The 16875-nt window shown below is 44.5% G+C and overlaps 1 protein-coding gene across 2 annotated transcripts in view; it reads left to right on the top strand.

The window, feature by feature from the left end:
* Window positions 1–16875, top strand: part of LOC121567276 (netrin-3-like) — a 48090-nt gene that overhangs the window by 17131 nt on the left and 14084 nt on the right. For both annotated transcript variants that reach the window (XM_041877187.2, XM_041877177.2), the window contains exon 3: window positions 13129–13317. In XM_041877187.2, coding sequence (XP_041733121.1) covers window positions 13129–13317 — 189 coding nt within the window. The remainder of the gene's footprint in view (window positions 1–13128; window positions 13318–16875) is intronic.

Here is a 16875-nt window from a genome sequence, read left to right as displayed (position 1 = left end):
AACAAGTGTTAGATTACTTACTGCGATAGGATGGTGCGTTGGTGTGATGGTGGTGATGGTGTTATGGCTATGGCATGCTGGTAGTACAGAGTTACATAGCTATTTCATTACCGAGATGATATGGTGGGATGAGAAAGCCTACCTGGCACGTTATAGTGTGATGCAACGGCTTGTAGTGAAGTTGACTGTTTAATTTGACTTTGATCACAATGTTTTTGTCGGACAGAACAGTTGACAAGTATGGTAGTGGCTTTTGACTCTCAGACTACATAACTATTTATCTTATTACTCTGTGGCCGTACAGTTCTGGCTCTCTCTACCAGTGTTAGCCCTGCTCGGCCCTACCCTGCCCAGGTTGGCTCTTTGGCCAGCCCGTCCTTTCTCTGTTCTCTCTTGCTATTCCTTCTCATTAGTGTAGACTAGAGTCTACAGACCATGCCAGGTTCTGCTAGGCTCAGTCCTCTGTAATCCAAACGTCCACACTGGGAATCACAGTACAGGCCAGACCCCAGCAGCTCTAATGGACCAGACAGGCCATGACTGGATACTCAGAGCATGAAGCACATGAACTGAGCATAAAGCACATGACTTCAACAATATGCCTAGCATTTGTCTGAAAGCAGCTGAGATAATGAGAGTGCATCACATATTTGAACAGTAAGTACATGCAGTACAGTATATATCACAGGAGGTTGGTGGCACTTAATTGGGGAGGACGCGCTCGTGGTAATGACTGGAGCGGAATCAGTGGAATGGAATCAAATACATCAAACACATGGTTTCCAGGTGTTTGATGCCATTCCATTTGCTCCGTTCCAGCCATTATTATGAGCCATTTTCCCCTCAGCAGCCTCCTCTGGTATGCATTCATTGTTCTGAACAGACTAAATCCATGTAGTCTGTCCAGAAAAATGTCCCAATTCCTCTTTGAATTATTGAACATCTTATATCATACTTATACAATGATCTATTCTAGATCAATATTAGATCACGTCTGCCATGCTAATGAGGCAAGCTTGACTTGGAAATAGGAATTCTATAGAGAGAGCAGGGAGAGATGTAGGAGAAAGACTTTGAAGAGATTTTTGATGTTCCATTGCCAGTCTCTTTCTGCCTTTGAGGGGGCTCAGTATTTTTAGTAGGCCTCTGTTTTTTGGAAACTATTAGCTGGAATTAGGGGGGCGTTGACAGATGGGACGGTGGAGAAAGCAGGGCGGTCCAGGAGGGTGTGTGTGTCTGGTTGGGCTCTGGCAGACCCAGACCCAGCACACACACATCACATCCTCTGGGAAAGGGCTATAAGACCTAAGCACACAGATCTGTGTGGAACTCTGGAAACTCTGAAGGACACAGGAGCCCCATACGCCCAAAACTCCAACTCTCTTTTCCTTTTTTCTCTCTCAATCTCTCTCTCTCTCACCCATCTCACTCCCTCTCTCTATCTCTGTCTCTCTCTCTCTCTCTCTCTCTCTCTCTCTCTCTCTCTCTCTCTCTCTCTCTCTCTCTCTCTCTCTCTCTCGCTCTCGCTCTCTCTCTCTCTCTCTCTCTCTCTCTCTCTCTCTCTCTCTCTCTCTCACCCATTTCACTCCCTCTCTCTATCTCTATCTCTATCTCTCTTTCTCTCTGTCTGTCTCTCTCTTTCTCTCTCTCTCTCTCTCTCTCTCTCTGCTCTCTGTCTCTCTCTCTCTCTCTCTCTCTCTCTCTCTCTCTCTCTCTCTCTCACCCATCTCACTCCCTCTCTCTATCTCTCTATCTCTGTTTCTCATTCTCTCTCTCTCTCTCTCTCTCTCTCTCTCTCTCTCTCTCTCTCTCTCTCTCTCTCTCTCTCTCTCTCTCACCCATCTCTCTCACCAATCTCTCTCTCTCTCTCTCTCACCCATCTCTCTCTCTATCTCTGTTTCTCTCTCTCTCTCACCCATCTCACTCCCTCTCTCTATCTCTGTTTCTCATTCTCTCTCTCTCTCTCGCTCTCTCTCTCTCTCGCTCTCACCTATCTCACTCTCTCTCTCTCGCTCTCTCTCTCTCTCTCTCGCTCTCACCCATCTCGCTCTCTCTCGCGCTCTCTCTCTCTCACCCATCTCATTCTCTCTCTCTCTCTCTCTCTCTCACCCATCTCACTCCATCTCTCTCTGTTTCTCATTCTCTCTCACCCATCTCACTCCCTTTCTCTATCTCTGTTTTTCATTCTCTCTCTCTCTCTCTCTCTCTCTCTCTCTCTCTCTCTCTCTCTCTCTCTCTCTCTCTCTCTCTCTCTCTCTCTCTCTCTCTCTCTCTCTCTCTCTGACATGGGGCAGATGGTTACGCGATGCTGATTATAATTTCAAAGCAACGCTCCATCTTTTCACAGCCATGTCCCCCCCCCCCATCCTTCCACAGCTTCTAGCAAGGGCAGTGAGAGGTCACCTCTCCTCTCCAACATATTCATCACACCACATTTAGGCACCAGATCATAAAATTACTTCATTCTCACACACGCACACATTGGTTCGGGATGCAAGGTCATATAGAATTTGAATAACATAGCGCATTAAAATTAATAACTTATGTGTGTGTGTGTCAGAAGGACAGACACCGTTGGCTTTCTTTGAGTACCTCGACCTGTATTGTTGTTACATGTATGTTGCCATGTTCCTGCTTTCACTAATTGACTGCAAACCCCTCCTCTGCTGTCGCCCGGGGCTTGCCGGGACCCGACACTTCAATTACTTACAGCGTGACACCCAAATGAGTTGGGCCGGAGGGAGGGAGGGAGGGAGGGGGGCAGAAAATAAACCTCCTGTGCTTTCAAATAAATTACACGGGCGAGGAATGTTGTTCTAAAATCAACAGCCCTATGAAATGATGCCTTTAGGGTGGTTAGCGTGAGACACGATCAGGGCTAAGGCATGTATGGTGAGGCTGACAGCTTCTACGTGTGTTTGTGTGTGTGTGTGTGCGCATGTGCATCATGACTGGGGCATCATGTAAGGGCTTGAGGCAACAGAGGTTTTCCTTATCCTTAGTGATAGATTTGGGGAGACGGATGTCAATATCACAATGTCTTGGTTTGTTTAGTTTTCATCTTGTTTTTACAGCTTTGGCTAAGCCAATAGGGTTGGTTTACATTGTTGATTGGATGTGTCTGATTCATTTCAGTTTGCTTAGTGTTTCTATTTCTATTAAGCCACCCATTTGGTTTTCTGGCAGCACGAAAAGACACTAAAGCACAAAAAACATTGTTTTATGACAGAAATATCCACAACATTAGGAGAGTAATGTTGGAACCCTGGGAACCTTCTGTAAATGCCTGCGGCAGAATGCAGTTTCCCCAAACACCAGAATAAAAACTAGACAGTCAGGGAGAATAAAAAATTCAAAAAATGTCATGGCATGGGGCCCCATTGATTTTGTTATAATGTTTGAGCCACTCCAATCCATGGCAAAATGTGTAAAATTGCAGGAAATTAGCTTTAAAACAGCAACATTTTGTCTCTGTGGCAAAGAGGAGGGCCTCTAACATTTACGTCTAGAGACTGCGCCATTGGCCACGCCCATTACCATGCCCAGTCCCCCCCCCCCCACGCTAACTTTGCCACCGCTGCTGAAAAAGATCCTAGGGGAAACACTGGAATGGTGTGTGTGTATTCGTGCATTTGTATGTTTGTAAGTGTGTTTTCTTGTGCGTGTGTGTGTGTGTGTCTGTGTCTGTGTCTGTGTGAGCGACGTATAATCTGGGTGTGTGATCTGAGATGTGGCGTTTCATCACTGTGCCAAGGCAATCTGCTGGGCTGGGGTTGGGGCTCCAGCTAGCTAGCGTGCCCACCCGCCCGCACTCCCATGCCCCCATCCCACTCCATCCCACAAATGTTAGCAATCACGACCAGAGGTGCCCACCATTGGGGTGTTCTGAGCCGTAATTGAATCTTGTCAAAGTCTGTGACCTCCCCAGCGTAGAATTTACTCTCTGGGAGTTACGTTTTTTTAAGCACGGGGTGCTATTTTATGCTGAGGTTGGGTTTAAAAACTTTTTTTCATCCTAATGTCATAAAATATATATATATTTTTTTAACCTTTATTTAACTAGGCAAGTCAGTTAAGAACAAATTCTTATTTACAATGACGGCCTACACCGGCCAAACCCGGACGACGCTGGGCCAATTGTGCGCCGCCCTATGGGACTCCCAATCACGGCCGGTTGTGATACAGCCTTCCAGGAGGTCTGTAGTGACGCCTCAAGCACTGAGATGCAGTGCCTTAGACGCTGTGCCACTCGGGAGCCCATAATGTACCATTATTTCTTAATAACAGTTTCAGTTTGGGCCTTTTTTTCTGTTTGAGGTCTCTGCGGAGTCTTCCTTTTTAAAATGTTCCTGTAAAAATATGTGGGTTTGGGCTCCTAGCCATTGTTCATCATGGCAGGACAATCTGTGGGTCTCTGGAGAGCAGAGCATATCTGTCTATCGGTCTGAAAAGCTTAGATCTATCTGCCTTTGCTGTCAAGCCTGTTTCATCCGTGTTTTGGATGGCTGTGTGTCCATAGCCTATTCCAGTTATTCCCAACCTTTTTCGGTTACTGTACCACCAACTGAATTTTGAGGGCTATACTACAAGTTAGGCAGCTAACTAGCCAACATTTTCTAGAAAGACAAGCATAAAATCATCTAATCGACTCGACAACGAAAAACATATCTATGTTTAGCTTTGTTAAAGAACCAGAAAATTATTTCTGATTGTTTTTCAAAGTTAGCTTGCTATGGCTAACTCATTGATCCTGCTTTGTAGAATACCCATCTGGGCTATGTGTATGGGTGTACATACTCTCTGTCTATAGTAAACTCTAGAATATTTGATCTATATCTATAACGATGTATACAGTACCTATGAGCTTTGTGTCAAGTGTGTGTCTGTCATGTCTGACTGGACAGATACAGATATTTGCGGAGTGGTTTTTAAATGTGGAGCACTGGAGGTTTCAGGCTAAAGACTCATCCCTTTCCTTCTCTTTTCCCCTCCTTATGGAACAGCTCCACTGGGACGCTCCAACCCAGTTCTGCTTCTTCACTCTCTCTCTCTCTGACTGCTGTTCAAACCTCTGCCAGCCTCCTCTTTTCTCTACTACAGGGCTTTCTTTGTCTCTTTCTATGTCTCTATGAAAAGGGATGGACAGAGATTGGTTTATTGAAGGCTCAGTATGTTACAAAGGGAGTGGGGGTAAGTCTATTTTTAGCTGTTGAGGTGAGAGGAGGGATTGATGGAGACTGGTTGTGAAACGATCAAACCAGAGTCAAGTTCAGTAGACATAATACAGGAGAAAAGGTTTTAAAATGGAAGAGATTCAACCTGAACCCATTAAGAATTGTATTTTGCTGTTCTCCGGTAGTGATGGGGTAAAAAATTGATAGTTATATAAATCGGGATATTATTTTTGATGATATATCGTATCGTTTTGATAATATCACAATATTATTATTTTAGTTGGCTGTACATGCCCCAAAAATCCAGTATTTTTCCTTCATAGCTTTTTCTCCATCTTCCTTTTAAAAAGGGAGCCAATTTCTTTTCATCACTTTTATTTCCATGACTGATCAAAACTTGTTTTCTCATGGCTCTCTCTTGTCCCGCTGCAGCAGACATATGGTGAGCAATATGTTTGGAACATCAAATCGCAATAAAATCACAGTATTGAATCGCCAAATATCTGACAAGTACATATCTGATGCTATATCTGGCTCTCATTTCCTTCTGTCTCTGTTTTTCAGCCCCTTACCCCCTTTCTTCCTTGTGCCATCTGGCCAGGCGATATGCTTGTTGGAGGTCATGGTGGTCTGGCCACCATAATGACACATGTGGCTCTCTGTGTGTGTGTCTCTCTCTCTCTCTCTCTCTCTCGCTCTCTCTCTCTCTCTCGCTCTCTCTCGCTCTCTCTCGCTCTCTCTCTCTCTCTCTCTCTCTCTCTCTCTCTCTCTCTCTCTCTCTCTCTCTCTCTCTCTCTCTCTCTCTATCTCTTTCCTCTCTCTCTCTCTCTCTCTCTCTCTCTCTCTCTCTCTCTCTCTCTCTCTCTCTCTCTCTCTCTCTCTCTCTCTCTCTCTCTCTCTCTCTCTCTCTCTCTCTCTCTCTCTCTCTCTCTCTCTCTCTCTCTCTCTCTCTCTCTCTCTCTCTCTCTCTCTCTCTCTCTCTCTCTCTCTCTCTCTCTCTCTCTATCTATCTATCTCTCTCTCTCTCTACTCATTAGAGTGAAATTATCAGTTATTTATAGTTATTACCCACTCTACCTCCGGTTTACCTCAACACTTAACCCATCATGTCAGTATTACCTTTTGCCTCAACTCCTTAACCATCAGTTTACCTTTCACTTCTTCGCCTAACCCACAGCCTACAGTTCATCTCTCTCAATATGATCCATCGCTCCTAAACCATTTACAGCACTTGCAGTGCACCTTAAGCCTTAGAATTCAGTTTCGCCTCTAATGCCAAATACAGTGGCTTACATGCAGAGATCCTATTCCAAAACGGGTATCTTCCTCATCTAAATGGATCAGTCCTACATGGAGCTAACATTATTGTGTAATAGTTTCCCCGCCTGGACCACTGGGTCTTTCCAGTGGAAAGAAAGAAAGAAAGAGAGAAAGAGGGGACAGAGATAACAATGTTTATACGTGGCGAGGTGAAGTGGACTAGAAAGACCAGAGCTTAGGCAGACTCCCACTGACAACAGGCCCCGATCTGGCATCCCTCCAGCCTAATCTTGTTAAACTCTTCCCCCTGTTGATGCCAGAGAGAGAGAGAGAGAGAGAGAGAGAGAGAGAGAGAGAGAGAGAGAGAGAGAGAGAGAGAGAGAGAGAGAGAGAGAGAGAGAGAGAGAGAGAGAGAGAGAGAGAGAGAGAGAGAGAGAGAGAGAGAGAGAGATCAAAAAAGGCTCTCGAGAGCTGGCTCTTAAGCCGACGGCGTGTGGCTAACCGCAAAATGAGGGTAGAGAGGGTCAAGGGGACGGGAGGGAGGGAGAAACTGAGAAACGTCAGGCGTGTGTGTGTGTGTGTGTGCCTCCCACCCCTCCTTGTGCTACTGGGCCAGAAGTGTCTCTCTTAGATAAATTATAGACATGGGGCTGTTGAGAATCCATAAAGGGGTATGTTGTTTCCCCAGGGCATTAGACCCTAGTAGTGTCTGGTCTCTGACCTTAGTCTACACGCACAGTATCTAGTCTTCCCTCATCTCTAGTCTCTGGTCATTGTGGTTCGCTGTGGTCGTCTGATATGGTCTCATGTCGCTCTGCTTTCTGGTGTTTAGTTGTGTTCGGTCCCCCGTCCCTTGTCTTCAGTGTGTGGTCATTGGTTCCTGGTCTGAGTGTGCGTGCATCTGTGTGTGTCCATGTGTGTCCGTGTGTTTTGTGTTTGTTTGTGTGTGTGAGTATCTGTGTGTGTGGGTGGGTGTGCCTATCAGTGTGTGTACGCTGGACCTGGCTCTAATGAGGAGATAATTAACCGGTGCTCCCCCGGTGCTCTGGAGCAGGTGGTTGGACCAGGCCAGGCTGCACAGAGCCCATCCACAGGCAGGCGCGTGCCTGTGGTCATACCCCGGCCAGGGAATCATGGACCTGCCTGCAGCCTGGCACACACACACACACGGATGTGCGCACAAACACACACACATACACATACAGGCACACTCACTGTGGATGGCAGGGGCCCACATAGCGGACGGTGGTAGCCAGGCCCAGGGCACCCCAGGGGGGCTCCAGGTTTGGACGGGGGCCTGGGCCTGGGGAAAGGTGGTGGGAGGGAAGAGAGAGGCCCTCCAATTTTCAAGGACCAATTTTAGCCATAGGATTTGGGTTTGTACAGGCATCCAAAATCAATTGGCTGGGCGCACTGGCTTGGCTTGGGCCAGGAAAAGGACACATTTGGTTAGATTTATCCCCAACATATGGAGCTGGAGTTGAGACATTGCACACTCAATGCAATTGAGTTTTATTAGGATAGCACTTTTATATGAGGCAATTTGCCATGGGACGCTTGAAAAACTCGTTCATAGGCTGAACCGGTTTGTGTGTAGACACCTGCTAGTTCGGCTCCAGCGAGCGAGCGGACCATTTGTCAATGGACGTCTGCCATTTAAGAAAACAAGCCAAAATTCCTTGTCTTTCCTATTTGTTTTGCCTACATCGAAGGCACACAGAACTGTAGTTGATGTACTTTATGTGTACTTTGCACATAAACAAGCCAAACTAACAAGGCTACTAATGAAGTGTGGGTGGAGTAAATATTGTGATATGTGTGGTTTGATATGGTAATCAGACTGATGGCAGACTGAAATAACAAGTTTGGAATGAGTGGAACCAATTAGGACCCGCTGTGAGAAAACGATGGAGGGAGCTGTTCTCTCTGGAGAGAGGGAGAAGAAGATCTCAAAAGACAGACAAGTTGTCTTTCTTTCTCTCTCTCTCTCGCTCTCTCTCCCGCCCCCTATCTGTCGCTCTCTCTCTCTCTCTCTCTCTCTCTCTCTCTCTCTCTCTCTCTCTCTCTCTCTCTCTCTCTCTCTCTCTCTCTCTCTCTCTCTCCCGCCCCTATCTGTCTCTCTCTCTCTCTCTCTCTCTCTCTCTCTCTCTCTCTCTCTCTCGCTCTCTCTCCCGCCCCTATCTGTCTCTCTCTGTCTCTCTCTCTCTCTCTCTCTCTCTCTCTCTCTCTCTCTCTCTCTCTCTCTCTCTGTCTTCTCTCTCTCTCTCTCTCTCTCTCTCTCTCTCTCTCCCTCTCCTGCTGTGTTGTTAGTTTCCTCTCTCCCTACACCTCTCCCGTATCCTTTGTCTCAGCAGCCGTCTATTTGCTGAGGCTTTGTCTTCATTTGTCTGTGGAATTTCACACAGCAGCAGCAGCACCACCAGGGACTTAGTTCGGAGCGTTCGACTCTGACCTATAAAAAGCGTTCGCTCGGGCCTTTGCCTCCCAGGGTCCTCTGCTGTTTCCCCCATAAGCCTTCTTTCAAAAGCCCTACGGTTTTTCCTCCAACAGATAACAATTAGCGAGTGTTTTTGGAGAGCTCCAGTGGAGCTTTGATGTGTTAATGAATTGAAAAATGGCCCTCGCCGGTGTTCAGTTATCCATGCTGAGCCTAATTAGAGGGAGTTTGTCGGCTGTGTGCGCGTGCGTGTGTGTGTTGTGTACCTGTGTGTGTATGCGTGTGTGTGTGTGTTGTGTACCTGTGTGTGTATGCGTGTGTGTGTTAGTGGTTGTGTGCACAGCACTTCAAAACAAACCCATAAACATTCCAAGTACCGCAGCAAATCCTGGAGCAGGCACTGAGGTGAAGTTAACAGCCCCCCACCTCTCTCTATCTTTCTCCTCTCCTCCACTCCTCTCTCTCATTTCTCTTTCTTCCCCTCTTCCCAAGCTCTGTTTAAAGAGAGGGCAGGATAATGAGTCCTGTTTGAAGCATCAGGTCCAGCCGGTAGTGCAAGCAACTGATTCACAACACACAAACACACTCTCTCTTTCTCAACAGGTCTAATCCGACATCTGATCTCTCCTCATGTTGGATACCAGCTCTAGAACGCGTGGACCTTTTTTATTGTTGAATTCATTCATATTCACAATATCAGTTTAGACCATCTGTTGATCCAGTTTTGTGTAGAAAAGTCCTAATATTGAATTGAACTTTAAATGCCTCTTATATCTGGCAGTAAAGGATAAAGGCTGGAGAAAAGGGTGCCAGTGATCCCCCTGCTTTCATGTCCCACTACAAGGTGTTAATGGACACAAGTGCTCGCAGCTGTGTGTGTGTTTGAGGCGTTTGATCACCATCTCCTCCCCTTTTTCCAACCTCTATACCACCCTCCTGCCCTTGTTCGAGCTGGTGTGTTCTTTGTCACATTCCTCTTAAGGAGAAATTGGACAGGCTGTTTTTACACACTGACACACGCCCATAGTACTCTCGCATACACATGTACGTGTGCACACACACACACACACACAGACTAACACACACCTTAATACCTGTATTTTTAAATACTGGGATTTTAAAAAATGGACTTACGATAAGGGTATTGATTTAGTCTACTGTGGGTTTCACCCATCCCAGTTCTTCATACAGTACCACGATGCCATCCATCCAAGTGTCCAGACCAATTATGTCATGTCTATGGTCCAGACACTTCACCTTGGTTGGAAAGCGAGGTAGCGGCAGTGAACCCTTCCCCAAACCCTTCAAATGGCTTGAGGTCGAGGTTCAAACCCAGACCCCGTGCCACCAGCCTCCTAGAACACACCACGAAGAGCCAGCATCGGCATAGCTACAGAAAAAGGACATGACCGAGAGGGATTCAAACCCAACTAGTATTTCATTAACTGCAGAATTCCATACAAATTGTCTGCGTAATAGCCAGGAGAAGGAGTCTGTGAATGTGCTCTTTTCCTGGGGCCTGCGACCCTGTAAAACTGCAGCGAGAAAGGGCTCTGTTCCCATCTCTCTTTGCCAGACATCCCTTTGCTGAGTAGCAGTTGAGAAAACGAATTCCACTGCCGGCTGGTTTCAAATTCCTGCTATTATTGATATGGCCTTGAATTTTTCATTCAAGTACCTCATGGTCCCATCAAAGGTAATTTTGTTATCAAATGAAAAGCCATCCTTAAAAAACTCATGCTTAACGTGGTGGCAATCCCTGTACTGGATATTGTTATAACACTGGCCTTAGAGAAGTCAGTCACAGTCAGTCTCTCTCTCTCGCTCTCTCTCTCTCTCTCTCTCTTGCTCCCTCTCACACTCACTCACTCACTCACACACACACACACACACACACACACACACACACACACACACACACACACACACACACACACACACACACACACACACACACACACACACACACACACACACACACACACACACACACACACACACACACACACTGTGACTGGCAACACTTCATGGCTCCATGCTTTTATTCAGCGCAGACTGTTGTGGTCTACGCCTTACTAAACAATCATTGATATAGAGCCCTGTTTTGACTCACTGCAGCCAATGCACTCACATCTGATTACATCTGATTACATTTATTTTGGTCCCCCGAGAAGTGTCCTCTGCCATAACTGTGGTTGATACTTTTTGGGGTCCAAGTTTTTTGTTGTTGTTTGCTTCTCGCAAACCGTTTCCGTGGATCACTTTGAACTGGCAACAAACGCTCTGGCAACATTCTTTGAACACTTGGCCAAGTGTTGGAGAAATCTGAGGTCAGATTTTAATTTAACCTGACTGGAGGTTAGGATTTGGGCCAGGTCTCTCCCATCTCAGGGGCAGGTCTCTCACACCCTACCTGGGCTGTGAACGAAATGGCACCCTCGAAGTAGTGCACTACTGTATATAGGGAATAAGGTGGCATTTCAGACACAGCCCTGGAGATCAGAGAGTGTTCATATCCAAATGAGTTCCTCTCAATGTTTCTTCCTAACGGCCCTGCTACGATATAGCCATCGGGCGTCCGGCATTGCCATCAGCTGTCAGCTGTTGAGGAAATTCTTCCTTTGAAATGAATGAAAGCTGTTTTACTGCCCATGTTGCACTCACGTTGCGTCACGCTCCAATGGCAGCGTCCAAGCTCAAGAATCGCAGAGGTTCAATTATTGATGGCTGACGTTCGGGTTCATTCTATCTTGTGAACTGTATAGGTGAGGCCATATGTCAAGAAGCTACTACTAGCTAGCTAGCTAGCTACATTGATTAGCTAGGTTCACAAAAAATAAAAAAATAAAACTGTAATTAGAGGATAATTTAGTACACGCTTCATCTACTGGTACAACCACTAGCAACAATTTAATTAGTACTTGAGAAAAACGGGACTAAAAAACGATTGTACTTACGCATAATCGATGAATATGGTATACTACAGTAGGGGAAAATAGAATGAAGATGGTCTTCCCCTCTTCTCCTCTCCACTCTCAACAACGCGCTCTGTGTAGCAGGTAGAACTTCACTTTGAAACGATGCTGATGACAAAGCAACGCTTATAGTGGAGCTGAAGGGTTATTGAGTGTTTTTTCATGACACTGCCACCTCTGCTTTCCGTTGATGTTTAGCCTTGGGTTGCTGTAAGCACTTTTTGACAAATGCATTTGTAAATGTGAATAACATTAAGATCACTTTATTGGTCAATTGCATACCGCTTTTAACTCAACCACTCCAAAAGACATACATAGGTTCTGGAGAGGTGCAGGGGGCTGCCATACTGGGCGCCTGTGGAGCTGTTGTTGTGGGGGGTTAAGTGCCTTGCTCAAGGGCACGGCAGGCAATGGCATCTAGGATTTGATACCAGCAACCCTCTGGTTGCCAGCTCACTTCCCACCAGATTTTCTAGTTGTACCCGGGATTCGAACTGGCAACCCTCCAGTTGCTGGCTCGCCTCTCTAACCGTTAGGCTACCTGCCGCCTGATACATGAAATACATGTGAAAAATACATGTGAATAAATGTAAATATATATTGTGATTGATTGGCATACAGACCGTTTCCACAGTGATCAATCCTTGTGGTGCTATAAGACATATGGCTTGAGAATTGACAGTACAAGGGCCCTTCCTACTCCTCTTTCGGACTACATAGGTCTTATATTGGATGGGAGAGGTTAGTTCTGCTCATCAGTGATTCATGATATTAAAAGGGTCTGTTAATAACTAACGTGCCAAGAGCGACTCCAGTCATTAATTATGGAAGGGAGAAAATGAGCTCTGAAAATATATCCCTCATGATTGATGACTTCTGTAACAGCCACGAAGCACACACCCTCTACTCTGATTGAATCATAACGGTATGACACTGAGCTACATCCAACCTACACTGTATACTGGTAAAGTACACTGTAAAAGACTTACAGTAAACACTTCATCTACTGCTCAAGCTACACTCATATGTTTTGAAAATGTGCTTTGGAAATATTTTGATGTATGAAGAATATCCACACTATACCTATAATGTTGTACCTTGTATTCAACCTGTGGCGATGGCAATTTAACAAAGGCTTTTCAACTTTTCCTGTTTGAAAGTGCCTTAGACATGTTTTGATTATGAAGAAGTACACCTATTCTCACTGAACATTCAAGATGTCTAACCTTTCTTTCTTTTCCCCCCCTCTCTTTTCCCCTTCCCTGATTCCTCCCTCTCGTAGCGTGTAACTGCAACCTGCACGCCCGGCGCTGCCGGTTCAACATGGAGCTGTACAAGTTGTCGGGGAGGAAGAGCGGAGGCGTGTGCATGAACTGTCGCCACAACACGGCCGGACGCCACTGCCACTACTGCAAGGAGGGCTTCTACCGGGATATGGCCAGGCCCATCACACACCGCCGTGCCTGCAAAGGTATGGAGAATAGGTTTTATACTATAGGCGTATCTTTCAGAATAGTGTTTGTAGTGTCAATAGTCCTTTTCAATCCAGTTGATTCAGTAGATTTATTGACGTTTTTTATTCAAAATTGCTATTTATTTTCAAAAAGTGCAATAAATATATACATTACCGTTCAAAAGTATGGAGTCACTTAGAAATGTCCTTGTTTTCGAAAGAAAAGCAAATTTTTTGTCCATTCAAATAACATGAAATTGATCAGAAATACAGTGTATACATTGTTAATGTTGTAAATGGCTATTGTAGCTGGAAATGGCTGATCTTTAATGGAATATCTACATAGGCGGACAGAGGCCCATTATCAGCAACCATCAGTCCTGTGTTCCAATGGCACGTTGTGTTTGCTAATCCAAGTTTATCATTTTAAAAGGCTAATTGATCATTAGAAAACCATTTTGCAATTATGTTAGCACAGCTGAAAACTGTTGTGCTGATTAAAGTAGCAATAAAACTGGCCTTCTTGAGACTAGTTGAGTATCTGGAGCATCAGCAATTGTGGGTTCGATTACAGGCTCAAAATGGCCAGAAACAAAGAACTTTCTTCTGAAACTCGTCAGTCTATACTTGTTCTGAGAAATGAAGGCTATTCCATGCCAGAAATTGCCAAGAAACTGAAGATCTCGTACAACGCTGTGTACTACTCCCTTCACAGAACATCGCAAACTGGCTCTAACCAGAATAGAAAGAGGAGTGCTAGGCCCCAGTGCACAACTGAGCAAGAGGACAAATACATTAGAGTGTCTAGTTTGAGAAACAGGCGCCTCACAGGTCCTCAACTGGCGACTCCGGGATGCTGACCTTCTAGGCAGAGTTGCAAAGAAAAAGCCATATCTCAGACTGGCCAATAAAAATAAAAGATTAAGATGGGCAGTCTGAGATATGGCTACAGTAGCCATTTACAACATTAACAATGTCTACACTGTATTTCTGATCAATTTGATGTTATTTTAATGGACAAAGAAATTGCTTTTCTTTCGAAAACAAAGACATTTCTAAGTGACCCGAAACTTTTGAACGGTAGTGTGTGATATATATATATATATATATATATATATATATATATATATATATATATATGTATATATATATATGCACAGTACCAGTCAAAAGTTTGGACACACCTACTCATTCAAGGGTTTGTCTTTATAGGACTATTGACACTACAAACACTATTCTGAAAGATACGCCTATAGTATAATACCTATTCTCCATACCTTTGCAGGCATATATATACTGTATATAACCCTATAGCATTGACTGAAATGGTAACTCTATTCTAAGAAGTAGGCTGGCATCTTCACTTCCAAACTGATACCATGCCTCTGTAAGTAAATCATTTGAAACTGTCACAGAAGCTGTTCTTGCAAAAATCCACAGAAAAAAATTCCTCCCGACCACAAGCTACATTAAATTAGCATCTGATTGAGTTATTTCACATGGAAAAAGTGGTGTTTGAATTGTGGAATGTTTCGAATTTGCAGTGAATGTTTTTCTGTCTCGTTCTTACGCCGAAAGCTTTTACTTATTGGAAGAACAACACAATTTTTCTGCGCTTGTTGCTCGGGGAAATATGCAAATCGATAGCAGAGGGAGGCGGCATTCTTTCTCAATTCTGTAGGTTAGAGTGAGATGTTAAGGGATTGCTTACAGAGAACTCAAAACAATGTGGATGGTGAGAACTGCCAACACTCATAGCCGTGAAGGGCTTTTGTTGGAGGCTAACCCAAGCAGCTGTAAACCAAAAGGAGTCAAGTACGGGACGGTACGTTACTATTGTCCATATTAAATCAATTTTCATTACACTGTACTGTAGTACAGTACAACAGTACCCATTCTATTATTCCAATTGACCATGGCACAACCTGCAATGTGACACAGTAATTGACTTTAGCAGTAGTTTTTTGCCCTTAACAAACACACATATAGATACAGTTGAAGTCGGAAGTTTACATACACCTTAGCCAAATACATTTAAACTCAGTTTTTCACAATTCCTGACATTTAATCCTAGTAAAAACTTCGGTCAGTTAGGGTCACCACTTTATTTTAAGAATGTGAAATGTCAGAATAATAGTAGAGAGAATGATTTATTTCAGCTTTTATTTATTTCATCGCATTCCCAGTGGGTCAGAAGTTTACATACACTGAATTGGTATTTGGTAGCATTGCCTTTAAATTGTTTAACTTGGGTCAAATGTTTCGGGTAACCTTCCACAAGCATCCCACAATAAGTTGGGTGAATTTTGTCCCATTCCTCCTGACAGAGCTGGTGTAACTGAGTCAGGTTTGTAGGCCTCCTTGCTCGCACACGCTTTTTCAGTTCTGCCCACACATTTTCTATAGGATTGAGGTCAGGGCTTTGTGATGGCCTCTCCAATACCTTGACTTTGTTGTCCTTAAGCCATTTTGCCACAACATTGTCCATTTGGAAGACCCATTTGCGACCAAGCTTTAACTTCCTGACTGATGTCTTTAGATGTTGCTTCAATATATCCACATGATGCCATCTATTTTGTGAAGTGCACCAGTCCCTCCTGCAGCAAAGCACCCCCACAGCATGATGCTGCCACCCCCGTGCTCTTCGGCTTGCAAGCGTCCCCCTTTTCCCTCCAAACATAACGATGGTCATTATGGCCAAACAGTTCTATTTTTGTTTCATCAGACCAGAGGACATTTTTCCAAAAGTACGATCTTTGTCCCCATGTGCAGTTGCAAACCGTAGTCTGGCTTTTCTATTGCGGTTTTGGAACAGTGGCTTCTTCCTTGCTGAGCGGCCTTTCAGGTTATGTCGATATAGGACTAGTTTTACTGTGGATATAGATACTTTTGTACCTGTTTCCTCCAGCATCTTCACAAGGTCCTTTGCTGTTGTTCTGGGATTTATTTGCACTTTTCGCACCAAAGTACGTTCATCTCTAGGAGACAGAACGCGTCTCCTTCCTGAGTGGTATGACGGCTGCTTGGTCCCATGGTGTTTATACTTGCGTACTATTGTTTGTACAGATGAACGTGGTACCTTCAGGTGTTTGGAAATTGCTCCCAAGGATGAACCAAAATTCTGAGGTCTTGGCTGATTTCTTTTGATTTTCCCATGATGTCAAGCAAAGAGGCACTGAGTTTGAAGGTAGGCCTTGAAATACATCCACAGGTACACCTCCAATTGACTCAACTGATGTCAATTAGCCTATCAGAAGCTTCTAAAGCCATGACATCATTTTCTGGAATTTTTCAAGCTGTTTAAAGGCACAGTCAATTTAGTGTATGTAAACTTCTGACACACTGGAATTGTGATACAGTGAATTATAAGTGAAATAATCTGTCTGTAAACAATTGTTGGAAAAATGACTTGTGTCATGCATAAAGTAGATGTCCTAACCGACTTGCCAAACTATAGTTTGTTAACAAGACATTTGTGAAGTGGTTGAAAAACGAGTTTTAATGACTCCAACCTAAGTGTATGCAAACTTCAGACTTCAACTGTAGCTAAGACTCCCACAGATGTGTTGATATTGA

Source organism: Coregonus clupeaformis, chromosome 1, assembly GCF_020615455.1.
Source record: "Coregonus clupeaformis isolate EN_2021a chromosome 1, ASM2061545v1, whole genome shotgun sequence".
NCBI classification, from domain to species: domain Eukaryota; kingdom Metazoa; phylum Chordata; class Actinopteri; order Salmoniformes; family Salmonidae; genus Coregonus; species Coregonus clupeaformis.
The sequence above is the reverse complement of the archived record's forward strand: the minus strand, read 5'-3'. Positions and strand labels throughout refer to the sequence as shown.